The 20468-nt window shown below is 38.6% G+C and overlaps 1 protein-coding gene and 1 long non-coding RNA gene across 3 annotated transcripts in view; one reads left to right on the forward strand and one right to left on the reverse strand.

Moving 5' to 3' along the window:
• The window catches only part of LOC113887940, a 28505-nt gene extending 14203 nt beyond the window's left edge, over positions 1-14302 (reverse strand). Inside the window, exons 1-2 of the long non-coding RNA XR_003509865.1 lie at positions 13741-14302; positions 12378-12484 (exon numbers count right to left, since the gene is read on the reverse strand). This is a non-coding gene — a long non-coding RNA (uncharacterized LOC113887940). The remainder of the gene's footprint in view (positions 1-12377; positions 12485-13740) is intronic.
• Positions 14303-14372: 70 nt separating this feature from the next.
• CSTF2 (cleavage stimulation factor subunit 2) overlaps positions 14373-20468 on the forward strand; it is a 31820-nt gene continuing 25724 nt past the window's right edge. For both annotated transcript variants that reach the window (XM_027535281.1, XM_027535282.1), the window contains exons 1-6: positions 14373-14543; positions 15683-15761; positions 16308-16477; positions 17160-17296; positions 18063-18182; positions 18276-18413. In XM_027535281.1, coding sequence (XP_027391082.1) covers positions 14486-14543; positions 15683-15761; positions 16308-16477; positions 17160-17296; positions 18063-18182; positions 18276-18413 — 702 coding nt within the window. In that variant the 5' untranslated portion in view covers positions 14373-14485. The remainder of the gene's footprint in view (positions 14544-15682; positions 15762-16307; positions 16478-17159; positions 17297-18062; positions 18183-18275; positions 18414-20468) is intronic.

Genomic DNA, 20468 nt, shown 5'->3' on the forward strand with positions numbered 1-20468 from the left:
ATATACAGCCTTCATGTACTCCTTTTCCTATTTGGAACCAGTCTGTTGTTCCATGTCCAGTTCTAACTGTTGCTTCCTGACCTGCATACAGATTTCTCAAGAGGCAGGTCAGGTGGTCTGGTATTCCCATCTCTTTCAGAATTTTCCAGAGTTTATTGTGATCCACTCAATCAAAGGCTTTAGCATAGTCAATAAAGCAGAAATAGATATTTTTCTGGAACTCTCTTGCTTTTTTGATGATCCAGCTGATGTTGGCAATTTGATCTCTGGTTCTTCTGCCTTTTCTAAAACCAGCTTGAACATCTGGAAGTTCACAGTTCAGTTATTGCTGAAGCCTGGCTTGGAGAATTTTAAGCATCACTTTACTAGCGTGTGTGATGAGTGCAACTGTGGGGTAGTCTGAGCATTCTTTGGCATTGCCTTTCTTTGGCAATGGAATGAAAACTGACCTTTTCCAGCCCTGTGGCCACTGCTGAGTTTTCCAAATTTGCTGGCATATTGAGTACAGCACTTTCACAGCATCATCTTTCAGGATTAGAACTAACAATAGAAAGGTCTTACTATACCTTACAACATACCTCTTAAGATAACAAGATTAGTTGGAAGGTTCTTGTTAAGGAGAAACATGTCCTTGAGCAAAATACATTGTTATACTAAGACAAAGCAATGTAGAAAAAAATGTTTGTCCTTTTCTCCTTCTTGACAGCCCCAGACCCCTTTCTCCTCCTCAGGGACCCTGGACTTCTTATCAATCTGCCTAAGAAGTATCTCTCATCCCCCCTCTTTTCTTTTATATCCAATGAATATTTTCTTCATATCCAATGAGTATTCAGGACTGATTTCCTTTAGGATGGACTGGTTGGATCTCCTTGTAGTCCAAGGGACTCTCAAGAGTCTTCTCCAACACCACAGTTTAAACGCATCAATTCTTCATCATTCAGCTCTCTTTGTGAGTCCAACTCTCACATCCATACATGACTACTGGAAAAACCATAGCTTTGACTAGACAGACCTTTGTTGGCAAAGTAATGTTTCTGCTGCTTAATATTCTGTCTAGCTTTGTCATAGCTTTTCTTACAAGGAGCAAGTGTCTTTCAATTTCATGGATGCAGTCAACCATCTGCAGTGATTTTAGAGCCCAAGAAAATAAAGTCTGTCACTGTTTCCACTGTTTCCCCATCTATTTCCCATGAAGTGATGGGACCAGATGCCATGATCTTGTTATAAATATATAGAAAGTTATAAACTTTATATAACTATCTCAGTTATAAGTTTATATAAAGGCCTGGCAAGTTCCCCATAACTCAGAATCCAAACGTGCAATAGCCTATAATGCCTAAGAATCCTCTCAATAGTCTTAAAGTCATAGTTAGAGGATGATTTAGCATAGGCTTAATTCTAGAAAGCATCCTTCAAATCAGTGACTGAAAAATAATTGGCTCGTTCAGGGATTTTGGACAATAAAATATAAGGATTGGGCACCACAGGGTGTAAAGGAACCACAGCCAAAGCTCAGAGCCTTGTTAGTTAGCAAATGTCTTCCCCAGAAGAGAGCCTATCTGCAAGGCTGTTTAAAAAAAAAAAAAACTAATTTTCCATTTAAAAAATTACAAAGCATACAAAGAAATAGGGGAAAATGCCACATTCAAAGGGAAAAAATAAAGTGGCACAAACTGTCCCTGAAAAAGCACAGGCACAGAAGTACCAGACAAAGACTAAAACAACTATCCTAAGTATGCTCAAAGAACTAAGAGAAAATACAAAGAACCAAAGGAATCAGGAAAGGGATATATTTTTTTAAATGAGAATATCAATAAAGAGGTTAAAAATTATAAAAAGAAACAAAAAAAGAAATTCTAGAGTTGAAAATACAGGAGCTCAACAAAAATATCCACTAAAGGGTCTCAACAGTAGACTGAAACAGGAAGAAAGAATCAGTGACACTGAAGATATCATGTGAAATTGTCAAGTCTGAGGGGCAAAAACGAATGAAGAAAAGTCAACAGAGATTAAAAGACTTATGGGACACCAAGTAACATATGCATTATGACAGTCCCAGAGACTGAAAGCAAAAAGGAGTAGAGAGGTTATTTGAAGAAATAATGGCTGAAACCTTCCCAAATTTGAGGGAAAATATGGATTCACAAGTCCAAGAATCTCAATGAACTCTAAGTAAGATTAACTGAAGAGGCTTACACCAGGATACATTATAATCAAACTGCCAACAGCTAAACTGAGAATCCTGAAAGGAGCAAGAAAAAGTGATTCATGTGTAAGTGATCCTCAATAAGATGATCGGCAAATGTCTAAGTGAAAACCTCAGAGTCCAGAAGTGGCATAACGTATTTATAGGGCTGAAAGAGTAAATGTTAACTGAGACTTCTATATTATATCTGACTAAACTGTCCTTCAAAAATGAGTGGGGAATTAAAACATTCTCAGATAAACAATGTTCAATATCAAAAAGGAAATTTTAGCCACAGAAAGTAGACAAGAAAATTAAATAAAAGGCATCCAAATTGGAAAGGAAGAAGTAAAATTATCTGTTTGCAGATCACGTGATCTTGTATGTAGAACATTCTAAATATTCCTCCCCCAAAAAAGCTCATTAGAACTAATAAAAGAATTCAGTAAATTTGCAAGGTACAAAATAACATACAAAAACCAGTTGCATTTATATACACCAATAATGAACAATCTGTAAAGGAAATTAAGAAAATAGTTCCATTTATAATAGTATCAAAAAGAGTAAGTATAGGCAACAAAACCAAAAATAAATAAGTGGGACTACACCTAACCAAAAGGCTTCTGTACAGCAAAGGAAAGCATCAACAAAAGAAAAAGGCAACCTACCACATGGGAAATATGTCTGATAACATTTTAATATTTAATTAATTAATATTTAATTTAATATTTGCAGATAATATGTCTGATAAGGGGTTAGTATCCAAAATATATAAAGAGCTCATGACACTCAAAGGGGAAAAAGCAAACAATCTGATTTAAAAATGGGCAGAGGATCTGAATAGACTTTTTTCCAAAGAAGACAAACACATGGTCAATAGATACATGAAAAGGTGCTCAACACCACTAGTCTTCTGGGAAACGCAAATAAAACCACAATGAAATACCACCTCAGATCTGTCAGAATGGCTATTTTCAAAAAGGCAAGAGATAACAAGTATTGGTGAGGGAGTGAAGAAAAGGGAATTGTTGTGCACTGTTGGTGGAAATGTAAATTGGTATGGCCACTATGGAAAACAGTATACAGGGTCTTCAAAAAATTAAACATAGAACTACTACATGATCTAGCAATTCCAATTCTGGGTATTTATCTGAAGGAAACAGAAACACTAAGTTGAAAATAATTATGTGAACCCACTGTGGACTGTAGCATTATTTACAATACCCAGGATACGGAAACAGCCTAAGTGCCCATGTACGGATGACTAGAAAGAAAATGTAATACACATATACAACGGAATATTTTTGTTGTTTAGTCACTAAGGTGTACCGAACTCTTTGTGATCCCATGGACTATAGCCTGCCAGGCTCCTCTGTCCATGGGATTTTCCAGGCGAGAATACTGGACTGGGTTGCCATTTCCTTCTCCAGGGGATCTTCCCAACCCAGGGATCAAACCCACATCTCCTGCAATGGCAGGTGAATTCTTTAACCTTTGAGCCACCATTCACTCACAAAAAGAAGGAAATATTACCATTTGTGACTACATGGTCTGACCTTGAGGGCACTATGTTAAGTTAATTAAGTCAGAGAAATACCATGTAAGGTCTCTTATATGTGAAGTCTTATTTAAAAAAAAAAATCCTCACAGTTATACTAGACTGGTGGTTGCCAGGGGCCAGGACTGGTGAGTGGGTGAAAAGGGTGAAGGTGGTCAAAAGATACAAACTTCCAGGTATAAAATAAATAAGACCTGGGATGTAATGTACAGCATGGTGAATATACTTAGCAATACTTCGTTGTGTACTTGAAAGTTGCTAAGAGAGTAGATCTTAAAAGTTCCAGAAGAAGAAGACAAAAAGTAAGGCCATGAGAAAATACTTGAGGAGATAATAGCTGAAAATTTCCCTTAAAGGGAGAAGGAAATAGCCACCCAAGACCAAGAAACCCAGAGAGTCCCAAACAGATTAAATCCAAGGCAAAACACCCCAAGACACATATTAATCAAATTAAAAAGATAAAACACAAAGAACAAATATTAAAAGCAGCAAGGGAAAAACAACAAATAACATACAAGGGGATTCCCATAAGGATAACAGCTGATCTTTCAATAGAAACTCTTCAGGCCAGAAGGGAATGGCAGGACATACTTAAAGTGATGCAAGAGAAAAACCTACAACCCAGATTATTGTACTCAGCAAGGATCTCATTCAAATATGAAGGAGAAATCAAAAGCTTTACAGTCAAGCAAAAGCTGAGAGAATTCAGCACCACCAAACCAACTCTTCAACAAATGTAAAGGATCTTCTCTAGGCAAGAAACACAGAAAAGGTGTATAAACTCGAACCCAAAACAACAAAGTAAATGGCAATGGGATCATACTTATCAATAATTACCTTAAATGTAAATGGGTTGAATGCCCCAACCAAAAGACAAAGACTGGCTGAATGGATACAAAAACAAGACCTGTATATGTACTATCTGTAAGAGACCCACCTAAAAACAAGGGACATACACAGACTGAAAGTGAAGGGATGGAAAAAGATATTTCATGCAAATGGAGACCAAAAGAAAGCAGGAGTAGCAATACTCATATCAGATAAAATAGACTTTAAAACAAAGGCTGTGAAAAGAGACAAAGAAGGACACTACATAATGATCAGAGGATCAATCCAAGAAGAAGATATAACAATTATAAATATATATGTACCCAACATAGGAGCACTGCAATATGTAAAGCAAATGCTGACAAGTATGAAGGGGGAAATTAACAGCAACACAGAGACTTTAATACTCCACTCACACCTATGGATAGATCAACTAAACAGAAAATTAGCAAGGAAACACAAACTTTAAATGATACAATGGACCAGTTAGACCTAATTGATATCTATAGGACATTTCACCCCAAAACAAGGAATTTCACCTTTTTCTCAAGTGCACACAGAACATTCTCCAGGACAGATCACATCCTGGGCCATATATCTAGACTTGGTAAATTAAAATAATTGAAATCATTCCAAGCATCTTTTCTGATCACAATGCAGTAAGATTAGATGTCAGCTACAGGAAAAAAAAAAAAAAAACTATTAAAAATTCCAACATATGGAGGCTAAACAACATGCTTCTGAATAACCAACAAATCACAGAAGAAATAAAAAAAGAAATCAAAATATGCATAGAAACGAATGAAAATGGAAACACAACAACCCAAAACCTATGGGACTCAGTAAAAGCAGTGCTAAGGGGAAGGTTCATAGCAATACAAGCTTACCTCAAGAAATAAAAAAAAGTCAAATAAATAACCTAACTCTACATCTAAAGCAACTAGAAAAGGAAGAAATGAAGAACCCAAGGGTTTGTAGAAGGAAAGAAATCATAAAAATTAGGGCAGAAATAAATGCAAGAGAAACAAAAGAGAACATAGCAAAAATCAACAAAGCCAAAAGCTGATTCTTTGAGAAGATAAATAGACAAACCATTAGCCAGATTCATCACAAAATAAAGGGAGAAGAATCAAATCAACAAAATTAGAAGTGAAAATGGAGAAATCACAACAGACAACACAGAAATACAAAGTATCATAAGAGACTACTATTAGCAACTGTATGCCAATAAAATGGACAACTTGGAAGAAATGGACACATTCTTACAAAATTGAACCAGGAAGAAATAGAAAATCTTAACAAACCCATCACAAGCACAGAAATAGAAACCGTAATCAGAAATCCTCCAGCAAACAAAAGCCCAGGACCAGATAGCTTCACAGCTGAATTATACCAAAAATTGAGAGAAAAGCTAACACCTATCCTACTCAAACTCTTCCAGAAAATTGCAGAGGAAGGTAAACTGCCAAACTCATTCTATGAGGCCACCATCACCCTAATACCAAAACCAGAAAAGATGCCACAAAAAAAGAAAACTACAGGCCAATATCACTGATGAACATAGATGCAAAAATCCTTAACAAAATCCTAGCAAAAAGAATCCAACAACATATTAAAAAGATCATACATCATGACCATGTGGGCTTTATCCCAGGGATGCAAGGACTCTTTAATATCCACAAATCAATGTAATACACTACATTAACAAATTGAAAGATAAAAACCATATGATTATCTCAATAGACACAGAGAAAGCCCTTGACAAAATTCAACATCCATTTATGATAAAAAAAAAAACCCTCCAGAAGGCAGGAACAGAAGGAACATGGCTCAACATAATAAAAGTTATATATGTTAAACCCACAGCTAACATTATCCTCAATGATGAAAAATTGAAAGCATTTCCCCTAAAGTCAGGAACAAGACAAGGGCACCCAGTCTCACCACTACTATTTAACATAGTTTTGGAAGTTTTAGCCACAGCAGTCAGAGAAGAAAAAGAAATAAAAGGAATCAAGGTTGGAAAAGAAGAAGTAAAACTCTCACTGTTTGTAGATGACATGATCCTCCAAATAGAAAACCCTAAAGACTCCACCAGAAAATTACTAGAGCTAATCAGTGAATATAGTAAAGTTTCAGGATATAAAATTAACACACAGAAATCCCTTGCATTCCTATACACTAACAATGAGAAAACAGAAAGAGAAATTAAGGAAACAATTCCATTCACCATTGCAACGAAAAGAATAAAATACTTAGGAATAAATCTACCTAAAGAAACAAAAGACCTAGATATAGAAAACTATGAAACACTGATGAAAGAAATAAAAGATGACACAAATAGATGGACAAATATACCGTGTTCATGGATCAGAAGACTCAATATAATGAAAATGAGTATACTACCCAAAGCAATCTATAGATTCAATGCAATCCCTATCGAGCTACCAATGGTATTTTTCACAGAACTAGAACAAATAATTTCACAGTTTGTATGGAAATACAAAAAAACTCAAATAGCCAAAGCAATCTTGAGAAAGAAGAATGCAACTGGAGGAATCAACCTGCCTGACTTCAGACTATACTACAAAGCTACAGTCATCAAGACAGTATGGTACTGGCACAAAGACAGAAATATAGATCAATGGAACAAACTAGAAAGCCCAGAGATAAATCCACGCACCTATGGACACCTTATCTTTGACAAAGGAGGAAAGAATATACAATGGAGAAAAGAAAATCTCTTTAACAAGTGGTTCTGGGAAAACTGGTCAAGCACTTGTAAAAGAATGAAACTAGAACACTTTCTAACACCATACACAAAAATAAACTCAAATGGATTAAAGATCTAAACATAAGACCAGAAACTATAAAAGTCCTAGAGGAAAACATAGGCAAAACACTCTCCAACATAAATCACAGCAGGATCCTCTATGACCCACCTCCCAGAGTAATGGAAATAAAAGCAAAAATAAAACAAATGGGACCTAATTAAACTTAAAAGCTTTTGCACAACGAAGGAAACTATAAGCAAGGTGAAAAGGCAGCCTTCAGAATGGGAGAAAATAATAGCAAACAAAGCAACTGACAAAGAATTAATCTCAAAAATATACAAGCAGCTCCTGCAGCTCAATTCCAGAAAAATAAATGACCCAATCAAAAAATGGGCCAAAGGACTAAACAGACATTTCTCCAAAGAAGACATACAAATGGCTAACAAACACATGAAAAGATGCTCAACATCACTCATTATCAGAGAAATGCAAATTACACAATGAGGTACCATCTCACACCGGTCAGAATGGCTGCTATTCAAAAGTCTACAAACAATAAATGCTGGAGAGGGTGTGGAGAAAAGGGAACCCTCTTACACTGTTGGTGGGAATGCAAACTAATATAGCCACTATGGGGAACAGTGTGGAGATTCCTTAAAAAACTAGAAGTAGAACTGCCATACAACCCAGCAATCCCACTGCTGGGCATACACACTGAGGAAACTAGAATTGAAAGAGACACGAGTACCCCAATGTTCATCACAGCACTGTATACAATAGCTAGGAATGGAAGCAACCTAGATGTCCATCAGCAGATGAATGGATAAGAAACCAGTGGTACATATACACAATGGAATATTACTCAGACATTAAAAAGAATACATTTGAATCAGTTCTAACGAGGTGGATGAAACTGGAGCCTAATATACAGAGTGAAGTAAGTTGGAAATGAAAAACACCAGTACAGTATACTAACGCAATATATGGAATTTAGAAAGATGGTAATGATGACCCTATATGCAAGACAGGAAAAGAGACACAGATGTAAAAAACAGTCTTTTGGACTCTGTGGGAGAAGGTGAGGGTGGGATGATTTGAGAGAATAGCATTGAAACATGTATATTATCATATGTGAAATAGATTGCCAGTCCAGGTTCAATGAATAAGACAGGGTGCTCAGTACTGGTGCACTGGGATGACCCTGAGGGATGGGATGGGGAGGGAGGTGGGAGGGGGGTTCAGCATGGGGAACAGATGTACACCCATGGCTGATTCATGTCAATGTATGGCAAAAACCACTACAATATTGTAAAGTAATTAGTTTCCAATTAAAATAAATAAATAAAAAAATAAAAGTTCTCATCAGAAGTGTGATTATGTGGGGTGATGGATGTTAACTAGACTTATTGTGGTGATCATTTTGCAATATATACAAATAGGGAATCATTGTGATGTATATGTAAAAATACAATGCTATATATCAAATATATATACACATGCATATGTATAAAAAGTAAAATACTCAGGGATAAACTTAACCAAAAGGTGTAAGTCTTTTATGCTGAAAATTATAAAAGGTTACTGAAAGAAATTAAGGAATACACAAATAAATAGAAATCCATTCATGTCTAGAAATTGGAAAATTCAATATTGTTATGATGCCACCAAAAGCAATCCCTATTAAAATCCCAATGACATTTTGGCAGAAATTTTAAAAAATATCCATCCTAAAACTCCTATAGTATCTCAAGGGATTTTGAATAGTTACAAAAATCTTGAAGAAAAAAAAGTTGGAGACCTCATACTTCCCGATTTTGAAACTTACTACAAAGTTACAATAAACAAAACAGTGTGTTACTAGCAAATACAGACATATAGATCAATGGAATAGAATTGGGAGTCCAGAAATAAATCTTCACATATATGGTCAATGGTCACACGATTTTCAACAAGGGTGTCAGGGCCATTCAGTGGGCTAAGGGCAGTCTTGAACAAATGGCACTGGGAATACTGGATATCCACAGGCTAAAAGATGAAGTTGGATCTTTACCTTAAACCAGATACAAAAATTAATTTGAACTGGACCAAAGACTTAAATGTAAGAGATAAATCTATAAAACTCTAAGAAAAAACATAGAAGAAAGGGTTCATGACACTCGATTTGGCAAAGTTTTCTTGGAAATGATACCAAATGCACAGGCAACAAATAAAAAAAAGATAAGTTGATCTCTATCAAAATGTAAAACTGATGTGCATCAAAGGACACTATCAACACAGTAAAAAGGCACCCCACAGCATGGGGAAAATATTTGCAAGCCATATACCTGATAAGGGATTAGGATCCAAAATATATTTTTTAAAACCCCTACAACTCAACAACAACAAAAAACCAAACAATCAGATTAAAAAATGGGGAAAGGAATTAAATAGACATTTCTCCAAACATATACAAACAGCCAAAAAGCTCATTAATCCTTAGGTGTGAGATAACAGAAAACATATATATTTGGTTACATTCTTGGTTTCTAGCACGGAACTCCTAAAACCCTTTCCTAAGAGCACTAGGAGCATCTCTTATTCTAATATTTGGTTTTTCACCCCAGTGGTAAGAGCACTAGGAGTATCTTTTGTTCTAATGAGGCAACCCTGGGTGAGCTCCTAGATGGAGGCTGGTTATCAGAATGACCAAGCTAGGATCAGAAGCTTGGACTTTTTGGCTCCACTTTCTCCCTATCCTGCAGAGAGGGGAGAGAGACTGGAAATAGAGCAATAATTGATCATACCTATGTGATTAAGCCTCCATAAAAATCCCCAAAGTAGGAGTTCAAAGAGTTTCCCAGTGGGAGAACACATCCAAGTACCAGAAGGGTGATGCACCCCAGCTCTTCAGAGACAGAAGCTCTTGTACTCAGGACCCTCACAGAGCTCATCCTATGTATCTTTTTATATGGATGTTCAACTGTATCCTTTGTCATATCCTTTAATAAACCAGTAAATGTAAGTAACTGTTCTCTGGAGTTCTATAAGCCACTCTAGTTAATAAGTTGAAACCAAGGAGGGAGTCACTGGAACCTCTCATTTATATAGCCAGTTAGTCAGAAGTACAGGTGATAACCTGAACTTACAACTGGCATCTTAAGTGGAGGTGGAAGGCAGTCTTGTGGGACTGAGCCTTTAACCTATGAATTTGATGCTATCTCCAAGCAGATAGTGTCAGAATTGAGTTAAATTGTAGGACACCCACCTGGTATCACAGAGAATTGCTTCATGTGGGGAAAAACACGGAAGTATTAAAAGTGAAGTGTTCTATGTTAAAGTAAAAGAGACACACAGGAGAGGAGAATGGTAGGTTTTTCCAATATAATAGGGAAATGCAAATTAAAACCACAATGGAATATCACTTCATACTCATTAGGGTGGACTGTATTTAAAAAAAACAAACAATGTTGCTGAGGATGAAATAGGAACCCTTGTGTACTCCTGGCAGGAATGTAAAATGATAGGATGTAAAATGACAGAATGTAAAAATAGGATGGTTCCTCAAAAAGTTAAACATAGGGGCTTCCCTGGTGGCTCAGTGGTAAAGAATCTGCCCTCCAATGCAGTAGATATGGGTTCGATCCCTGACACAGGAAGATCCCATATGCATTGGAGCAGCTAAGCCTGTGTGCCAAAACTATTGAGCCTCTGCCCTAGAGCCCGTGAGTGTTACTTGTTCAGTCATATCCGACTCTTTGCGATCCCATGGACTGTAGCCTGCCAAGCTCTTCTGTCCATGGAATTTTCCAGGCAAGGATACTGGAGTGGTTTGCCATTCCCTTCTCCAGGGGATCTTCCTGACCTAGGGATCGAACCCAGTCTCCTGCATTGCAAGCAGATTCTTTACTGTCCAAGCCACATGGACTGTAGCCCACCAAGCTCCTCTGTCCATGGGATTCTCCAGGCAAGAATACTGGAGTGGGTTGCCATGCCCTTTTCCAGGGGATCTTCCTGATCCAGGGATCGAACCCATGACTCTTATGCTTGTTGCACTGGCAGGCAGGTTCTTTACCACTAGTGCCACATGGAAAGCCCCGCCCTAGAGCCCATACTCCGCAAGAGAAGCCACTGCAATGAGAAGCCCACACACCACAACTAGAGAGTAGCCCCTGCTCCCCACAACTAGAAAAAAGGCCACACTGCAACGAAGGCCCAGCACAGCCAAAAATAAATAAATAAAATTATTTTTAAAAATTAAACATAGAACTACCACACAATTCAGCAATTCACCTTCTGCATATATATCCAAAAGAACTGAGAGCAGGGACTCAGACAGATATTTGCACACCCATGTTGATAGCAGCATTACTCACAATAGTCAAAAGGTAGAAGCAACTCAGGTGTTCAACAACGCAAGAAGGAATAAACAAAACATGGTATATACACACAATGGACTATTATTTAGCCTTAAAAAGGGAGGAAATTCTGATACATGCTACAACATAAATGAACCTTGAAGACATTATGCTGTTAAACAAACCATAACCAAATAAAAACAGTGTTATAATTTCACTTATGTGAGGTATGTCTTCAAATTCATAGAGACAGAATGGTGGTTAACAGGGGCTGGGGAGAGGGGGAGTTAGTGTTTGCTGGGTACAGAGTTTCGGTTTGTGAAAATATGAAAGTTCTGGAGATGGACAGTGATGATGGTTGCACAAAGTGACTATTCTTAATGCCACTGAATTATACACTTAAAATGGTTAAAATTATAAATTTTGTTATGCATATTTTATCACAATAAGAAAAAAGACAGCACACTAAAACTGTCTCCCAGGTTTTGTGAGAATCAAGTGAGATCTATGTAAAGAAGCTCTGTAATCTATTGGATTGGCCCCAAAGTTTGGGTTTTTCTGTAACAGCTTGTGGAAAAACTCAAACTTTTGGGCCAACCCAACATATGGCCCTTCACAAATAGTAACTCTTTTTAATCATCACCCTGTTTATCCCAACCTGATACCATTATCCACATGCTCAATCAAGCCCTGCTCACCTAGCAGCATACTGTTGGAGTTTAAGTGCTATCCAGTGATGTCCACCTTCATTTAACTAGGCCCTGGATTCCATGTGCCAAGGCAATGGTCTCCCAGATTTCTGGTTCTGAAACAGAACAAGACCCCAAATTGGCAAAAGTTTTAGACAAGCCTGGTGGTTTCTATAGAAAAGAACTCAAAAGACTTCCTCCTTTTAATCAGTTTTCCCCAATGCTTAGTTTGGAAGCAGTCCTCAATCAGCAACAAGAGATCAGCATGCCACTGCCAAGAACAAATGAAATCTTCCAATTCAGCTGACTGCCCAACTCCCTGGTCTGCTACCAAGCAAAAGATCTCATAAGGCAGCCTTTGGACAGGTGAAGAATCCCAAACCTCCTTTGAAGGAACAGGATTCTGGGAAAGGAATATAGAAAATATATTCATTGAGCATGAATTAAGAAAAGTAGTTAGATAAGAAATAAAAAATGAAAATGTTAAAACCAAAAGACTGAATAGCCAGCTTTGATGGATTAGACAATTATCTGTAGAGTAGCCTCAGAGCTGAACCCTCAAGCATTCTCAGAAAGTATAAACACTGGTGCAGAATCAGTGTGATAATGCAGTAGTGCAAAACCTAGGAATGATGTTTCTTTCTGGAAAGCAAGGCAATTGGTACCCATAGCCAGATACTGACCAGGATCTGTGTCAACATTCAGGTGCTCTCTGAGGGTCCCGAGTTACCTTATGTCTGCAGGCCTCCTAGAGGATTTTCTTAACTTAGGTAATGCTACAAGGGCTATTTTGAATCTTTTTCCATGAAAAGACGTCTATCCAGAAGTTGCTACCTTTCAGAGGAGGATGTAATTCCATGACTCTCTGAGATGTTATACCTATAACAGCAACAGACAACACCTTCTGTCTTCATTTTGCTACAAACTGGAGGCAAAACAAATGTGCCTCTCTGGGAGTGAAGCAATATAAGGGAAAAGACAATCATGGACAATAGCAATGAAACGTAGGGTCATAGGTATCTAGCCTGTATCTGAACCCCCCCCCCCCAAAAAAAAAAGAAGCTTAGGAAATATCCCTTGTACACATCTCTTCTTTTTTAACCAACAGGAGTGGTTGATGAATTGACAGAACCAACAGTCCATTCTCCACAAATGGCTGAAGGCAGAACAAGCCTTGGTGCCTCAACCTGTTCTTTAGTGGTTCATTATTATGAGCCATTGATCCACCATCACTGGGCCCTATGCTCTAAGTTCTTTCCCAAAAATGATTTCAAGTTACGCCATTAAAATTCTGAGTTATATTTGAAAGTAGTAGATACAGCACATAAACATTCATCCTCTGGAGCCAAAGCAACCCGAGTTAAAATCATACCTTAGCTGCTTGCTGTGTACCAGGGATCAAAGATACTTCAGTTTCGATGTTTTCTGATACCCTGCCTGCCAATATCCTCCGTCGCCCCGCCCCCTCACCACCAAGCACGGGGAGCCCACAGGCTACAAGAAAGCAGGCGAATTTGTTCTGCTTTTACTTCCCCATATCCTCAGCTATATTGACGCCTTGAGACTGAGCAACCCTCATTCTCTAGGATGCCTCAACTCTCTTTCTTTCTCTCAGTCCGAACGTTCACAGCTTTTGCAAAAGAATAAAACTCACGCCGCTGGGGCGGGGCCATGCGTTTCCCTTCCCTAACAGGGAGGAACTAAAGTTAAAGTGCCAGGGTTGTTTATCAAATGACTTCCCTGTTACTATGGTAAAGCCGCCGCCGCAATCATTTTTGTGGTCGACATTCACTTGCATTAGCCTAAGGAAAAAATGAATAATAAGAAATTCTATATACTAAAAGCCTTCAAATTAGCCGAGCTTTAGCTCAGAACCATTATTCTCAAGCGGGGTACGGGGAGAGGGGGCCGGGGGCGACGGCAAGTGCTCTAGTGGAAGTAATACGTACCGACTGTGACGGAATGACGCCGAGGGAGGGACCTTGCGTCCATCCGGCCCAAGCGTCTCCGTCTCAGGCGCTTCCGGCTCACCGGCCGTAGGGAAGTGTGGTCCGCGCTGGGCTGAAGCACTGTACTGAAGTGTTCTTCGGCGCACCGGAAGCCGCAGGAAAAGAGCGATGGCGGGTTTGACTGTGAGAGACCCTGCGGTGGATCGTTCTCTACGTTCCGTGTTCGGTGAGAGAAATTATGTGGAACTGTCCATCGGGGAGGGACAGAAAAAGACAGGGAGCGGCGGGGAATCCCCTCCCTGCGCCTCGGGAATCGCCATGGGAGCCATAGGTCGGGCTTACAGCTCGATCCTGTGGGGCCCCCAGCCTGAGAGACTCGTGATCAAAGTGATGCACCCCTTCCCCCAAGGTCTCTCAGCAAAAACTACCGTGTTGCAAAAAACTACCGTTCAGCTTCTATGCGTTTCTCTTTTCATGAGCTTCAATTATTAGCCAGAAGCGAGGGATCATGGCAATGTCCTGTGGTACTTCTCACCCTCTAGCCTAGAATACAGGTTGTGTGCTGAGGGTATAGAGCCTTGTGTTCACTTCCCGCCCTCTCATAAGGGCTTTCATCCTCTTCTTTTTACCGGTTACATTTTAGTTCGTGTTTATTAGTAGTGGCTACTTGGCGTCTTAAGATGGATTGTAAATGAATGAATGAATGAATGAACGAACGATTAAAACGTAGTTGAAGAAATTTTTAAGAGGGTCAAGTCTATTCTGAGTAATCTTCAGCCGAAAAAAGTTTTTGTTTTTTTTTTTTTTTTTTTTTTTAAGTACGCGTGGTGATTTTAAAGCATCTTTCGGAAGAAACGTGAGGAAACAGTTCCCAATATTTTTTGTTATAGTTGTTTTACAACAGAATAATTTTTAAACATCCTCTAGTACACTCATGGTCATTCTCCTTTGAGTGCATGTATATGTAAAAATAAAGACATATGCGCCAGCTTTAAAAATTATAATATTGACATTTTTAGTAGTTAATGGTAAAACTTAAACAACTTCAGATAAATACCAATGCCTAAGTATTTATTTTCACCGTAGTTAAGGAAAATCTAACACTTGTCAGTCTAGTCTGAAAACTGACACTTAAAGAATGCCTACTTCTTTTGTGTCCAGTCTCAGTGGTTTTATTTCTCTTGTAATTAAAGTCAGCAGCCAAAATTAAAATCTTATCTAAGGGACTACCAGGAAACTGGGATTGAAGGAACATTGTATTTGAACCAGTTGTTACATTGTCAGTGATATATTCAGATTCTTTGTCACTAAAGATCTAGGTTACAAAAATCAGAATTTTGATATGTTATCTATTTTCTTCCTTAGTGGGGAACATTCCTTATGAGGCTACTGAAGAACAGTTAAAGGACATCTTTTCTGAGGTTGGACCTGTTGTTAGTTTCAGGTGAGATCCCCTTTTACTACTTGGTGGAAGTTTCTTAAGAATCACCACAGATTTGGCCCTTAGTAATAATGGTAAGGTTTTTACTGGTGAATTTTCACATCCATTCTTCTTCTTTGTTAGTTTGTAACAGCTTCATTGAGATTCATATACCATAGGATTCACATTCATTTTTACTAAGATACATTGTTTTCACTTAAAAAGATGTGTAAAAAATGTTTCAATGGGACAGAGCAATGGAGTTATCTGTCTTAGGTACACCAAATTACAAGGCAGTGGTAGTGGGAGGGGCTTCCCAGGTGGCTCAGTGCTAAAGAATCCGCCTGCCAATGCAGGAGACTTGGGTTCAATCCCTGGGTTGGAAAGATCCCCTGGAGAAGAGAATAGCAACTCACTCCAGTATTCTTGTCTGGAAAATCGCATGGTGGGTTACAGTCCATGGGATCACAAAAGAGTTGGACACAACTTATCGACTAAAACAACAGTAATGGTAGTAGGAACCCTGTGTGTATGTAACATTTGCACCTGATGCTTGCTTCTGCTCTCCAGGCTGGTTTATGATAGGGAGACAGGAAAGCCAAAAGGTTATGGCTTCTGTGAATACCAAGACCAGGAGACAGCACTTAGTGCCATGAGAAACCTAAATGGGCGTGAATTTAGTGGGAGAGCGCTTCGAGTGGACAATGCTGCCAGCGAAAAGAACAAAGAAGAGCTGAAGAGTGAGTATACTTCCAAGCTGTATATAACTTGAGTTAGTAAAGATGTAACAATGAAGATTTCTCACTCACTGATATGTTTTAGTATCTGTTGAAATGGTTATCAGCCTTTTTACTTGACCCACCTAGTGCTTAGGGAAGTGTGTGTGTGTCTTTGAGAAATAAGGTAAAATTGGCTTAAGCCCTTCCATCTCCAAGGAGTTGATTTCCAATTGAAGATGAATTTCAGGCTTACCAAGCCGTAAGTCATGTTAACTGTCGTTAGTGTTTGCCACTCCTGTAATTATGTTACCAGATCTGTAACTGGTGGGGATACCAAGGCATTCTCATGGCTTTTTTCACAAGGTAATAGATCCAGAAATTCCATTTTGAAATTAGAATTTTTTCTGTTTGAACCTTTTGCTTCTGAAATGACTTGTGAAAGGAAATGGATATGCCTAGTCCCTAATTTAGGTTAACACTGTTCACCTGTATGATCTTGGTCTCAACTTTCATCAGAGAACAGAAAATACACTCTGTGACTTTACTTCACAGAAATAAAATATTTGCAAATCACTGATTTCTAGGCTCCAGAAAATTTAAAGTTATCAACAGGTTCTTACAGCAGCCTTGGAAAGTAGATAGCTGAAATGATTTAGCTCTTTATTTTACCTCCTTAACATTTTTGTATCTTCTTCCCAATCAGGCCTTGGAACTGGTGCCCCTGTCATTGAGTCACCTTATGGAGAGACCATCAGTCCTGAGGATGCCCCTGAGTCCATTAGCAAAGCAGTTGCCAGCCTTCCACCAGAGCAGATGTTTGAGCTGATGAAACAGATGAAGGTGGGAGGAGGGATTAGGTTATGATTAAATCATATTTTATTATATCAACTCTTCAAGGAGTCATTGATAAGTTAATGGAAATGATATCCTGAGCTCAAATAGTAGATGTGCCTGTTAACCAACATTTCTTACACCTTCAATATTCCACATGTACACAGTGTATTATATATTTCATACAAAGAGTTTTCTATTTTTTGTGCACAGACACACCTACACAATCTGGCTGGGTTTTTGTGGCCCATAGATATCATATGTAGATGTTAAAATGTGGCTTTTTTCCCTAAATGGTGGTATTATGGTATTTGAAATACCTCCTCCTATTCTGGCCTGCCATGCCCAAGATTTTCTGTGCTATGTAAAAATTGATAATTGCTTCTTTTTTAAAAAGTAATTAATTATCTATGGCTATGCTGGGTCTTCATTGCTGCACGGGCTTTTTCTAGTTGCAACAAGTGGGGCTAATCTAGTTGCAGTGTGCCAGCTTCTGATGTTGCAGAGCATGGGCTTTAGAGCATGCGGGCTCAGGACTCATGGCACATAGGCTTAGTTGCCCTGCAGCATGTAGAATCTTCCTGGACCAGGGATGGAACCAATGTTTCCTGCATTGGCAGGTGGATTCTTAATCAGGAGGCCCCCAGAAAAGTCCCAGTATTAGCTTTAAAAGCCTCTTGCATATTACATTTCTCAGATGAGAATAGCTCTAAATCACTGTCAATTTCTGAGTAATAAGTATTGAACCTAATGATGAATCTGTTTATCTTCACAGCTCTGTGTCCAGAATAGTCCTCAAGAAGCACGGAACATGCTGCTTCAGAACCCTCAACTGGCTTATGCTTTGCTACAAGCACAGGTAGTCATGAGAATTGTGGATCCAGAAATTGCCTTGGTAAGTGCTTCTGGTTCTTTTATGGAAATGCTAAGGTAAACCATGAGTAGGAAAGAAACAGACAGCACATAGATTTGTCTTCTCACTTTTTAGAAAATTTTGCATCGCCAGACAAATATCCCTACGCTGATTGCAGGCAACCCTCAGACAGTCCACAGTGCCGGACCTGGCTCAGGATCCAGTGTGTCAATGAACCAGCAGAATCCTCAGACACCTCAGGCCCAGACTTTGGTAAGACTTTATCCCTTAACATTTTTTTTTCTGCCTTGAGAATGTCATTTTCATTTTAGAAGGGTATATTGAAAGAGGAATGTTCAGCAGCCAGAGATGATAATTTCAATTTCCAGGCATAAAAACAGTTAACAAGGTTGCATAGTACATGACATCTAAATTAAGACATATTTGGTGCCAAGTTTGTAAAACAAAGATCCTTGCTTTATGCCCTTTTTTATAAGCTAATTTTGTGTATATGCATGCATGGCACTGTGGTTGGCACTTTGTTCTTCCATAGATACTATCTCATTTAATACTTAGAGCATTGTATGATGTTGGCACTCTTATCTCCATTCTTACCGATGAAAAAAGTGAAGCTAATTTTCCAAGTGTGACACAAAACCTTGGAGCCATGATAATCAATATATTTGAAAACTGAAAAATCCTGTATGGAGAAAAAGAAATAAATACCGGAGACAAACGACAAATTGGAAAAAAGAATTTGCCACACACATGATGCACTGCAGGCTGACTACTTAAGTTAGTCATGTTCTAGAATATTTATCACCACTTTATAATAGTGAAAAATTGGAAACATCCTAAATGTATAACAATGGAAGAATGGAGAAAAGTGTATTTATTTAATGAAATACTCTGTAACAGTTCAATAAAATACATTTTGTCACCATGAATAACTTTCAGAATGTAGTTTCATGTAGCAGTTAAGGTGAACTAGGATACATGCTATCAACACAGACAACTCAAAAATGTAATGCCCTACAGAAGTGAAAATAAGTAAATGGGCAATGGCACCCCACTCCGGTACTCTTGCCTGGAAACTCCCATGGACGGAGGAGCCTGGTAGGCTGCAGTCCATGGGGTCGCTAAGAGTTGGGCACGACTGAGCAACTTCACGTTCACTTTTTACTTTCATGCACTGGAGAAGGAAATGACAACCCACTCCAGTGTTCTTGCCTGGAGAATCCCAGGGACAGAGGAGCCTAGTGGGCTGCCGTCTGTGGGGTCGCACAGAGTCGGACACGACTGAAGCGACTTAGCAGCAGCAGCAGCATTTCCAAAATATGGGATGTATGTGTCTGTACATATCCCAAAAGCATGTTGAATGAGTTGCAAAGAACATGTTCAGTATGTAATTGATTACCTAAAACTTCAAAACATCCATCAGAATTGTTCAGTGGTTGTCTTAAGAGGGAGATGCAGGATGCAACTGGGAAAGACCTATGGGAGATTTCAATTGTATATATATATATATATATGTATATAAATGTATACACATATATGTATATGTGTATATATGTGTGTGTGTGTGTGTGTGTGTGTGTATATATATATATATATATATATATATATAAAAAATATGTTTCCTTGGGCTGGATGAAGCAGAAGCTAGAATTAAGATTGCAAGGAGAAATATCAATAACCTCAGATACGCAGATGACACCATCCTTAAGGTAGAAAGCAAAGAGGAACTAAAGAACCTCTTGATGAAAGTGAAAGAGAAGAGTGTAAAAGCTGGCTTAAAACTCATTGTTCAAAAAACTAAAATCATGGCATCCAGGTCCCATCACTTCACGGCAAATAAATGGGGGAAGAAATGGAAACAGTGATGGATTTTATTTTCTTGGGCCGCAGAATCACTGCAGATGGTGACTGCAGCCATGAAATTAAAAGACACTTGTGCCTTGGAAGGAAAGCTGTTACAAACCTAGAGAGCATTTTGAAAAGCAGAGATGTTAGTTTCCTAACAAAGGTCCTTCTAGCCAAAGCTATGGTTTTTCCAGTAGTCATGTATGGATGTGAGAGTCGGACACTAAAGAAAGCAGAGGGCCAAAGAAATGATGCTTTTGAACTGTGGTGTTGGAGAAAACTCTTGAGAGTCCCCTGGACAGCAAGGACATCAAACCAGTCAATCCTAAAGGAAATCACTCCTGAATGTCCATTGGAAGGACTGATGCTGAAGCTAAGGCTCCAATATTTTGACTACGTGATGTGAAGAACTGACTCACTGGAAAAGACCCTGATGCTGGGAAAGATTGAAGGCGGGAGGAAAAG

Source organism: Bos indicus x Bos taurus, chromosome X, assembly GCF_003369695.1.
Source record: "Bos indicus x Bos taurus breed Angus x Brahman F1 hybrid chromosome X, Bos_hybrid_MaternalHap_v2.0, whole genome shotgun sequence".
Classification (NCBI taxonomy): Eukaryota; Metazoa; Chordata; class Mammalia; order Artiodactyla; family Bovidae; genus Bos; species Bos indicus x Bos taurus.